Source organism: Alligator mississippiensis, chromosome 3 (assembly GCF_030867095.1).
Source record: "Alligator mississippiensis isolate rAllMis1 chromosome 3, rAllMis1, whole genome shotgun sequence".
Taxonomy (NCBI): domain Eukaryota; kingdom Metazoa; phylum Chordata; order Crocodylia; family Alligatoridae; genus Alligator; species Alligator mississippiensis.
In genome coordinates, this window is record NC_081826.1 from 23,564,986 (window position 1) to 23,577,249 (window position 12,264).

The 12,264-nt window shown below is 45.0% G+C and overlaps 1 protein-coding gene across 2 annotated transcripts in view; it reads left to right on the forward strand.

Moving 5' to 3' along the window:
* Positions 1-12,264, forward strand: part of TNFRSF11B (TNF receptor superfamily member 11b) — a 71,769-nt gene that overhangs the window by 43,103 nt on the left and 16,402 nt on the right. The window contains exon 1 of one of the 2 annotated variants that reach the window (XM_006263347.4): positions 9,110-9,244. The exons of the other annotated variant lie outside the window; for it this stretch is intronic. Within the exon in view, the coding sequence (XP_006263409.3) occupies positions 9,164-9,244 (81 nt within the window). The 5' untranslated portion in view covers positions 9,110-9,163. Of the gene's footprint in view, positions 1-9,109; positions 9,245-12,264 lie in introns of those variants that run through there. 2 annotated transcript variants of the gene reach the window in all.

Genomic DNA, 12,264 nt, shown 5'->3' on the forward strand with positions numbered 1-12,264 from the left:
CATGATTTGTAATCTATTTCTGCCTGTTCCTTAGTTTAGCTGCTCTTGTAGGCAGTGTAGAAGATGTTGCTGTTGTTAAGGAGAGGTTTGATGGAGGAAGGGGGGGTCAGTGGTCTTGTACATGAGTTCAAGAGGGCTGTCACATGTTTAAGAGAGGTGTGGGTGAGTGCACAAAATGGTCATATGGGATGCAGACAATCACGGATAGCATCAGTGGCAGAGCAGAGGAAACAAGTTCAACTTGAAAAGATGAGAGGATAGGTAAAAATGAGTAGAGATCTGAAGCACATGAAGGTGAAGACGAGAAGCTTCAAATTGACACAGTAGAAATGGAGAACTCTGAAATTGATTTTGGGAGTAAGTGCTAAAAAGGAAGGAGTGTGTGTAACTGCTGGAGAGAAAATATTACCTACCTACCACATAGCCATGATGTGAAGCTTATCGAGATACTCAGCTGGAAGAAATCATAAAAGTGTGCATTATTTTCATAACAGCTGGTTCCCTGAAGGATCTGGGCAGTAACATAGATTACTTTGTCACAACTTTTCAGTAAGCTTTATAAAATCCCTGTACAGAGAGCGTCTCCTGGTGGCACCCCACCTACCTCCTAACCAATGAGTAGACTCAGCAACTTCAGCATTCAAAGATGACCATTGACCCATAATGATCTGCTGGTATAAACAGAAGACAAGATACAGCACTTGGCTACAGTGAAGACAACTCTCATAATAACAAACAGATTGTCTTCCTCATGGAAGGGGAGATGAAATATTCCTCACCACCAGTAGAAGACTGCAATAATCACCTATGTCCTGCAATAGTCACCTGTGTCCTTCCCCCTCTTCCATTCTAAAAATAGCAATAGTGAAGAAGTAACCCAGCTCCTATTTAGATGGATACCTTTACCACTGAGATGTGAGATTCACACTTGACTTGTCTAATGGAGTGAACAAAGCATTTGAATAGTTGCAAAAAAGTTCTTAGCAAGCTTTTGGCTGCAGTCACCCTTCTTCAGGCATGGGGAGTCTCTGCTGTTCTGAGACTCCAAGAAATGAGAGAAGCTAAAAGTGCGGCAGGATATCAGTGAAAATTTCACTGACATCCTGTCACACTTTTAGCTTTTCTCATTTCTTGGAGAGAAATATATATGTTGAATATATGTTGAATTCACCGGACCTGCAGTGAATTTCACTGACATCCTGCCACACTTTTCACTGACATCCTGCCACACTTTTAGCTTCTCTCATTTCTTGGAGTCTCAGAACAGCAGAGACTCCCCATGCCTGAAGAAGGGTACCTGAAGAAAGGTGACTGCACCCAAAAGCTTGACAAGAACTTTTTTCCAACTACTCAGTTGGTCGAATAAAAGGTATCAGTATCACCCAAGCAGAGCCAAACCAGAATCAGTAAAGGAATTGCAGCTGATCTTAAGTTACTCCTTAACCAGTGATCTGTGTACCAGAGTCACAAGCTAAATAACAGAAAAGTAAAATAAAAAGCTTGCTAGCCAGAAAGACTAACTGGCTACAACTTGTCTTGCTTCAGTTGCAGTTTTCTTAGCTTTCAATAAATGAAAGAAAAACAGAGCACTGAATTTTATGTACTGTAGACAGTAACTTGAAAAGTTACTGGAATTGTTTCTGGCAATGGCAAACTCCAAGCTTATCAGATGCTTAGTTTTAGTGCTTAACTGGATTTTCCACCAGAAATTACTTGTCTGAGTGGATGCAGTCCCTCTGAATCACTGCAGGAAGGCTCCTACCCACTCCAAAACAGAATAGTTTAGGAGGTAAAGCAAGGCCATGAACATTGGTCCAGGAATGATTAAATAAAAGAGCACTTTTCTCTAAAACTATTCCTCTGATGTTCCCAGTATCCTCTGATTTCTAAACCTAATCTTATTTACTAGTTCTTTCACTCCCTGGGAATCAGACATTCCTCAGATATTTTTAATTCCTCCTTACAACTGCTAAAGCTCTCCTGTAGTTAAGAGTGTGCTCTGATGTTCGGATACCACAGTGAGGGTACGATATACAAACCTAAGGGCTTGTCTACACAAGTCAGCTGCTGTGAATTGACAGTGCAGTAATAGTGCCACACTAACTGCCATGTGAATGCTGTTAGTCCCAGATTCTTTTCCACATTAAAGTGGCCCTTAGGCAGCTTTTAGGCATTAAACAGTGGGGGCAGCCACAAAGCTAAGATATCTGGGATTCTTACATGCTCTGTTTTGGCCTGCTTGTGCAGGGTGGTCCAGGATTGTGTTTAGTGACTTAAACATGTACTAGCTGCATACATGCCACTTAGACATTTTAAAGACAGTATAGGATCTGAGTCTGCATGTATCCCTGACAGATTAGGGTTACCTCTATAGTCACATAAGGTTGTCAGTTGTAAGAGTGGGAGAATTGTGCATTTCTGCAGGTTACAATCGGATCAGTCTCGGGTGGCACTCTAAGCTTCCCATGGAGAGAATGGGAGAGCTGTTCTGGATTGGCTAAAAGTCTGAGGGAAGATGGAAATTTTCTGACAGCGGGGAAGACTTAAAGGTAAAATAGGGCCTCAGTGTTAGTGTGTAATAAGTAGCTTATTCCACTTCAAAGAGTGAGAAGTAGCTTATTCCACTCCAGAAGACTCACAAGGTTAGGTGAGTACCTTCACTGTGAACAAAGTACGCTTTTATTATACTCCCAGTGAAGTGTGTCCACAGGGGAATTAGAAAAGAGTAGGTTGAGGCAGAGATTCTTGCAGTAACTTCCCCACATGGGGTGATGGTTTGTTACGTGATCAGCCCCCTGAAGTGCTCTATAGCCATGCACTGACAGAAGTGTATGGCTGCAGAGCGCTTTAGAAATGCTGGATTGCACGACAAGCTGAACCTTCATTACATGAGGGTTCAGAAGAAGGTGCTTCAAAGCAGAGCACCTTCATTAACATCCGTCAGTACCCACTGGGAGCAGGGCTGGGCTGAAACCACTCAGCCTCACCCCCAGTGCTGTCTTCAGAATGGGAGGGGGAGGGGAGAGAGTTCTGTCTGGGGTTTCCCCAGCCTTCGCTGGCAGGTGGAGCGGGTGGATGCAGGCTGGGGAAACCCTTGATCAAGCTCCCTCCACTCCTTTCCCCCTCTTCCATTCCAAAGACATCACCAGAGCTGGGAAGGGGAAGGGGCAGGGCTAGGGGAGAGCAACTGCAGGCACGCAGCCACTCCAAACTGGAGCTCAATCTCCCAAACCCCCAGACCCAATAGCAAATGTCTCTTGGGTCAAGGGAACACTGTAACTCATGGTGCTTTCTGTGAAGTGCCATGAGTTACAGTGGGCAGTTGCATGTCTGTCAGCACTCATAAACAGAATTAATGACTTTCTTCACTTTGAGACTTTAAGAGAAGTCAGTTATAGCAGGTTGAAGTCCCGGGGTGGCCATGACACCCCGGTAGCCATGCAGCTCCTGCCTGGCTCAGTCACTACTGTAGCCCTCCCTTGATTGCTAGGCCTCCCACACCTTGATTTTATGAAAGATTAGGTAAGAGAGGCTGTCCATGTGCCTTAGAGTGAGCCTTAGTCCTGTGCAAGTCACCATCGGGTCCCTCCCAGACCCTGTTTGTTTCAATTGTGCCTTCAAACTTAATAGGACCTCTCAGCCTGTCTGTGCCTTTCCAGCACATCTGTAGCCTTGGGGGCTCATTGCATGGTTTTGCCCTTCCCTACACCAGGCCCCATGCCTCACAGTTGTTACTGTATCATAATTTACTTTGTATGGGTCTTGGCCTTATCAGCCTCCTCCTGTGCTCTCGTTGTGCCTTTTAGCCCAGGCCCATGGTATCAGACGTGGCTTCTAGGCTCCAGCCCCCCCTGTGGATCCCTGACCCTATCAGTTTCTGGTAGTGGTCCCTGTTGGCCATTTCGGTCCTCCTGGGCCCTAGCCCTGATCCTGGGTCAGTTGAGATCTCCAGGCTCCCCAGCTCTGACAGTCCCCAGCTGTGGTCCCTCTTGGGCCTCCGGCTCTTCGTGAGCCTTGGCCCCATTCTCAGGCCAGTTGAGACCTCCAGGCTCCATGATCTGATATGCCCCCTGGAGTTGGTTTATGGCAGTGGCCCCTCTTGGACCCTGGCCCTGCTTCTGGCCACTTGGGGTAACCCAATACCCCAGCCCTAGCAGTCCCTGGCTATAGCCCCCCTTCCACTGGGCTCATGGACCCTCTGGTCCTGCTCTTAGCCCCTCTTTGGGCTACCAGCTCTCTGGGTAGGCCTTAAGCCTTCCCACAGCAGGGCTTGAGACTAAACCACCAGTGCAACTTAACTTAAAAACATTTCAGCCCCCTGGCAGACAGCCAAACCCTCACTGGGTTTAATATAAAATAAAGACCACTTTATTGGTCTTTATTGACATAAACTAGCCTTTCTCTGCCCCCAGTAATTCTCCCTTGTCCCCAGGCCTGCAGAGTTGCTTCCTTCCAGTTCCACTGTCAGTTCAGAAGCCCTGCTGCTCTCCCGCCAGGAGCTCCTGACTTCCTGGCTGGGCTACCTGACCGGCTCCAGCTCTGGGCTTACATGGCCCAAGTCTGGCTTTCTTTTGGTCCGGTCAACCCATAATCAGTGCCCCTTGACTCCTGCAAGCTGCCTCTCAGCATTGGGCTGGTGCTGGCCAGATTTGGGTATGTGGGATCACACCCTTGGACTGACCCCACACACCAACCCCACTACACAGGTGAAACAAGTAAACCCACGTAGTTTACCAATTCACTTTAACCTTAGTTTTGTCTTACAGCAAGACTTCAGTTTTGCTCATGGTACTAATGATTGTGAAGGTACCACTTCTTTTTTTTTCTGTATACTTAGGCATGGATCAAAATAATTCCCTTGGCACTTACTCCTGAGTTACACTGGAGAGGTACAGAGTCAGACTGAGACACCAAGTTTTACAAGTGGAGTTTTATTTTTGTGGTTGCTCTGCTTCAGTGGCATAACCTGAAATGCATTGCATGTTATGTGTCCTGTTACCTTTTCTCCTGATCTAACGGGCTGCTGTTTCTTCAATATTCTGTTTTCAGAGTTTTCTGATACATTTCAGATTATCACCTATTATAGCTTTAATAGAATAGCTCATTTTTAGGGGCTGTTGTAGTGACTTACTCTTAGCAGAATGCCAAATTGCCTTTTTCTCACAGTTTCTCTTGCTTTCAATGGTGATTTATTTTTTTATGATCTTCCCTCCCCATAATGTGACATGAATCTCTTAATGAGAAAGCTCTTAGTGTTTTTTAAAACTTACGTGTGGTGAATAGTAACTGCCAGAAGCCAGAATCTTCCCACTTTTTGTTGTCTGAGCTCAACACATCTCATTGATATATTGGGATGACTCAGCTATCCAGCTTTCATTCACCTGCTAGCATCGAGTCACTGGTCTGGACTTGTGAGTTTTTCCAGGTAGCAGACAGGCTTAAAGAGCAGACCCATTTATAGACCTAGTTACTATAATGATGCACAGGAAAAAAAATAGATTTATAACAATCATAACATCCAAGACAGTAACACAAATACTGAGAATGAGAACTGAGGAAAGACAAATATTGGAGTCAGAATATGACTACTACTAAACCAATAAATAAACTGCTATCCCACCCAAAACACTTAATTATATTGCAAAAGATGTGTTGTATTTAAAAAAATTTCAACCTGCATAACAAAGATCACTCTTTACCCTGAAATATAGAAGTTTTATGTATTAATTTAACATTTGCAACTAACATTTTTTTGCTCCTGTATGGAGTAAATAACTGGCTTGTATTACTTTTTTAAAAAAATACAATCCAGTGATCTTTCTAGTAAAAACAATTTGCTTTCTTTAAGTGTTGACCATGTTAAACTATGGTAAAAAGAGGAAATCTTGATGCAAAAGCACCTTTTGCCACTTCGCAAACTGTGTTAAGGAAGAACAGGTAGCTTGCTTTTACAAATAGATTTATAAGTCTTCCTACCCTGCTATGGTGTGTAGTTACATGTTTCTGCTGAACAATGCTGAAAGCAGTGGCCAAGTCTTTATTACAGGGTTTGCTACCTTGTCCTGTGATTCTTTGCCTTGCAAAGCACAACCTAACTAATTCCCAAAGGCAAAGTGGGGAGGCTTGCAGGGAGTTGGAAAAACATTCTAACTGCAGTTTAAACCTTGCTAAAGTGTGGTTCTGCTTTCAAGAGTGGGATCCTATATTTATTGCCTACTCAGGGTTTCAAAATCAAACATGCTTGGTATAGAAGTATAAATACTTCGTCCCACCTAACTGGCATCTCCACAGATTTGCCTTGAGATATGTGAAACTTGCAGGTTCAAGTATTATCACCTATTAAAATCCAAAAGCAAAATGTTGCCTGCTTTGCACCTGTCGAAACGTATTGCCCTCACTAAATTAGGCATACTTTGGCTTTGCATGTGGAACTTGGTTAACAATATTGTTTAGGATGAGTGGTCTTAAAGAGAATCCAGATCTCTTTCTTAGAGCTGTGATAGCTTTTCAGTGCTACTGGGAATAAGAAGTAATAAAATATTTTTTCACTAAAATCAGCACATTTGACACCGCACGGACACACAGGGAGCAGATCTGTTGAGGAGGATGCCAGTTTGGTATTGTCATTTTTCTGACCATAACCACACTTGAAGCTGAACAGCTTTTTAAAATGTTTTTTTAAACTTTGTGTTAGTGCCTTCCATTGTGAAAGACACTTTGATCTCTGCCCTGATAGGCGCTGAATAATAAACTGCTGGTATATGCCTTCTGAGCTATAATAATACACGCTTGCATTAGCTTCTAGAAGCTTTGTTGTGATATCTGTATGGGGATAGTGCCTGAGTATTCCTGGCTGGCAGCTAGTGATGGGAAGACAGAGTCTGATCCACAGCCCACTGAAATAAATGGGAAGACTTCCTTCAGTAAGTTTTCATTCAGCCATATAAAGCACAAAGATGCTCTTACACTGAATTCCAATTACACCGTTCTATTCTTCTTGTATTAGAGGTGTATACTATCACTAATCTGGAGCTAAATGGGAGCTTAGTACTTTTCATTCCATTCTTTCCCAGTTGGGAGAGGTAAGCTTCACACACCTTCGACACATATGGGTGCTGTTGTATTTTGGGTTTCTGTTCCCTTTCAGGAAGGTGGAACACCCTGAAAGCTTTGCTTTACCTAGGTCCTGAGAACTAAATGATGTAGTCCAGTGATTCTCAGCCACGGTGCCATGACATCTTAGGCTGCCTTGAGACCCTTTCAGGGGTGCCACACAATGTTAGCACCGTTAGCTGTTCAAACACAATTCACAAGATTGAGTTAAACCCAGAGATTTCAAACTGAGGCACTTGCAAATGAACTCTCCTTAGTTCATGTTCCTCAGTGCTTACACTGTATATGGGATGCTGAAGGGTTTAATACAGAACGTCTTTATCTTTTGCCTTAATATCAATTTGGCAGGAGGTTTGCTAGTTATCCTGAGTAGTTGCATCTGGGAGAAGGATGAAGATATACTTTCTTCACTTTGCTTTTCAGGGTTACTCCATTACCAGAGTGAAATGGACCCTCTTACTGGAGCACCTGTCAGCCATATAAGCTTTTTCCTTCCCAGTTTCCAGTCAACCCTGCAGTGTTGTGAGTCAAATCAAGAAGGGGGAAAACTGCAACACTCAGAGCCAATGGGGGGGGGGGAAGGTCAGAGGTCAATCGCCATGCTGATCTTCCAAAAACATCTTGATGCCCATCTTGCTGGGGTCATCTGATCCCAGCAGTCTTTCCTGCCCAAGTGCCCAAATGAACCTGATGATCTGTAAGGTCCCTTCCAGCCCCTAACAACTATGAAACTATGAAACTCAGAAAGCTGCAGTGAGTTTAAAGTCAAGTTAGCTCTGGCCCTACACAGGGAGAAGCCAGCGGTGAGACTCAGACCCCTGCCACACGTTACATATATTATTCACAGGTGAACGGTGCAATAAATGTAGACAGGCCAAAAATGTGAACTCATCACCATGCCATAAAAGTGACTGTCCAGCTACAAAAAGAGCCAACCAGCTATAAAGTTAGTGCTTGAAAACATGCAACGACTCTGCAGCTGGTTTCTATCCTGCGCCCATTTGAACATGTGGCAGGGCCCATGGATCCATGTCGGGGGCTGCCTAGGGAGTGGCTGTGATAGGAAAAGGCCGCCTCACTCCTCTCATTTAGATCTGTGGGGCTGGGGGGATGTTCCCCAGAGTCTTCCTATAGGGTTGCCAGCTCTGTTTGAATCTATTCCTGGAGGCTTCATCGCACGATGCCATGACATTAATGACTTTACATCAGTAAGGCAAACACACATTACTATGACATTTTAAAAACCCACTGGCATTAGTGACACTTGGGGGTATATGTGGGTGCACGTGCACTCCCTGAGATTGGTGGTGCACCCCCTGCGAAAAAGCATCGCTGACACTGCCGGTGGCACCTGTGGGTGCTCGCTGCTCACCTCCCCCATCCCCTCGCCGCCAACACCGCCGGCAGCATCTGCGGCTGGTCCCTGATCGCCTCAAGCCGCTGCCAACACGTCTGTGGGCAGTCACTGATTGCCGGTCAGTGTTTGCCAGCCACCTGTAAGAGCTTCCTGCCCACCGCCTTCACGCCCCCGCTGCCACCGCCGCCCCCCTCCATGCGGCGTGCATGCCCGCTGGGCTACTGTACACGCCAGATTCCACATTTAATTTTGATTTTAATGAATGCCCTATCCTTGATCTCCGGGGTGACTCCCAGCATCCCCGGCCGGCCAGACCCACGGGGATGTGATGTCCCCGGGAGTGCTGGCCCGGCCAGCCTGTCCTGCCCAGAGCAGGGGCTGGCAGCGGCTCCTGTCCTCTCCAGCCCTAACCCCGCGCGTGCATCCGAGTCTCCCATTCAGGCAACTCCGCTCCCTCTGCGGCGGGCGGGTGCGGGTGCGGGGCACCCCGCGGGGCAGGGGATGGCCCCAGGTGCGGGGCGGGGACACGGACCCGCCCTCGCGTGTTTCCAGCCTGCGGTCGCGTGAAGTCATCGCCTTACACAGGTTCCTTAAAAAAAAAAAAAAAAAAAAGAGAGAGAAAAGTTTGGTAGGAGCGACCCGGGGCTTCCTGTTGCAGCGCGCTATATATAGAGGCGGGCGCGCGGCGCCGGGATGCAGCGGGCTGCTCGCGTCCCGCGCCGGAGCGCTCCTGCCCCGACCGCCATGAACCGCGTCCTGTGCTGCGCGCTTGTGGTAAGGCAGGGCGAGGGCTGGGGGCGCCTCTGCGCTGGCCCCGGACACCGGGACCCGCTCATGGCCGCGGGCTGTGGTGGCCAGGCGTGACCGGGAGGCAGGGCTCGCCATCCCCTGCTCCCCGTCCGCGCTGACTTTCCTGCCCTGCGCTACGGGGCCAGCCTCGCGCTTCTGGGGTGCCAGAGACACCCGCTGGAAACGGGCTTCGGAAAGCGCGGGGCGCTCTCGCCTTCGCGCCATCTGGGCTTACTCCCAGCACACAGGGCTGGTGAGTTATTCGTGATGACAGGTCCGTAGCTCCAGGTCCTGAGAAAAATGCTGCGCGCACAAATGCAAGCCGGACTCGCGGTAGAGATGATCTCTTTTCTTCGACTAACACAATTTGGGCCAAAAAATAGTCTTTCATTGCAAGCAAGCTATTCATATTTTTGCAAAACGTAAAAAAACAAAAAACAAAAAATGAATAGCTTGCTTGCAATGAAAGACTTTTTTTTTGCCAAAATCTTGTTGGTCTAAGAAAAGAGATCATCTCTACTGCGAGTCCTGATTGCCTTTTCCTCTAGACTAGTACGGCTACAACCGGGATACTGTGCCCGGAGCACAAATGAGATTTTTCAAGTCCTTCTTTTGACCACTGAAAGGCAGCAAGCGTCTGATGAATTAGTAGCTTCCAGGAGTAGGCTGTGTGTCAACCACTGGGAAAGCTTGTGTCACCCAGTTTCTTTCACACCCCTCGTCTCATAGGTGACTGTTCATTTTAGTTGTATTTAAAACAAACAAAAAAATATCACCTCTAGAAGTCTTAGTGCTTAGGTGTAATTGGACCTCTAGAAGTCTGAGCGCTAAAACATCATTGGAATTGGTGTTTAATGTGTTTCGCTTCATAGGAGTTAAACGCAGTTTTTATTCTTTTTACAGACTTGTACTATCCATTTATATTATTTAGGTTCTTTTTCTTTTAAATAAACAAGGAAGTAACATTCAAAATAGACTATAATGTTTGTGTGTACAATTTTTTTTCTAGACTCTCGTAGCAAGTGGGTGGCATTAATGTCCTGGTGATCTGTAAGGCAGTTAGAAGTGAGTTAGATTGATTCTGAAAGCTCTTCCTATATCCACTGAATCACAAAACGTCCAGGTTGTGATGAGTAATTATGGTATTAGTTGCCATAGAGTTTCCTCAAAGAGTTTTTTTAAAAATAAACACAGGTAATTAATGGTACAGAACTAAGAGGAAATATTAGGTTGTGGCCAGGCAATTGAAATGTAAGTCTAAAGCTTTACCATTTCACTTATGGCAGGGGTCCCAGACAGTGGTACATGTACCCCAGGGAGTACACAAGACATCTCTGGGGGTACACAGGAGAAATCATGCAATGGCAGATTTAATTTTCATTATAATAATAATTGGCATTTAAGGGGTTAAATATAAAATATATGCCGGTAGGGGTATGTGGGAAGCTGGTAAATTTGGAAAGAGGGACACAATAAGAAAAGGTTTGGGAATTAGTTTGGGAATGGAGGGAATTGGGTTTGGGAAGTTTGAGAATTGGGACTTACAGTATTGTGCCATTTTTGTGTACAAACACAGGAAGTCAGTTTTGGGATGTCAGCAATAACTCATTACCAAATTGGCATCCTATTTGTGTTGGTCATAGAGTGGTGTTATAGGAAACATTTTCATGTAGTACATTCTCAGTAGACTGTGAAAGTAATAAACTGGTATAGTTTATAAAATAATAGTTTACTGTAAAATTAAACATAAGCTTCATTTAGCCCTGTCTCTATTAGGGGTGGTGAACCTAATATTTTAATCTTCCTATTTGTGCTGTTGAAAGGCCCCAGAAAGTTAGGACAGCAGACCAAGGAGCTCTGTAATGAGATTCACAGTTTGGGGTTTTTTTAATATGCATGTTCAGTGATGCATGGTATGCCCAGGTCGTGGTGTGTGTGCTTCTAGGATCTCTTTAGAAATGTGAACAGAAGGAGCGGCAGGAGCTGGTTGTGGTAGGATGTGTGCATGTATGTGCATGTGGTTTTGTTGCTGCTAGACTAGTATTGCCAGCAAATAGACCATCAATCACTGAAGGAGAGGACTGAATGTGAACAAGTGGCCATGAGCTGGAAGACTGTGTCCTCCTACTAGCCTTCTAACCTAGGCTGTCCCCTAAGATTGACCTCTCTATTTTGGATCTATAAATGCCTGTGACATCCTTTTCCTGGCGTGCCTGTCTGGTCTCTTGTGTGTAGGCAGTAATAGTTTTGCAGCCATCCAGGGTTTAAGTTTTTTTTTCCCCTAAATTTGTTTGTATGTTTGTTTATTTGTTAAAAATAAAACACTGAAGTTACCAGAAGAACATTTGGGAGAGATCACTGTAACTCAAACTAGATGCATTGTTTTCATCCATTGTAGCAACTTTGATGCTTTCCCATTTATATTTCTCTTAATTTATAATTTAGTTTCTATGCTGAATATGAATAGGATTACTACTAACTGGCAGTGACCATGTCTGTATTTGGTGTTATTTACACTATGCTTTCAGACAGCTGATACATTATTAATAACCCTATTCAGAACGTACCTGGGACAGGTCAGGTTTAGGTTATCCCAGACATCTTGATGTTGCTATAAGGTGGGTAGTATTCCTGAGATTAATACATACATTGCAAACAAAATAGACCTTTCCAGAGAAATTTGGTTGGTTAGTTAACTTTTTTCCCTTTCTCTCCATCCTCCTTTTCAAGTAAAAATTGGTTGGGTTTAGCTTTTATTGAAGAGCTGACACTTGATCTTGGTTTTCCAAAAGGTTTTCAGAGTTTGTGCTGAACTTGCATTGAATCACACAGTTGTGTAGAAAGTACCATACTCCTGCTTGGGTTTGATCCCAAAACAAGCCAAACACCATGATTTCAGGTGAGTTTCTTTTGCAGGGTTAGTCCAAACACCCTGAAACAGAAAGGGTGCAAGCCAAAAAGAAAGAAACCAGAAACATTTTGCGGACTGTTAGATGTGTACAGTT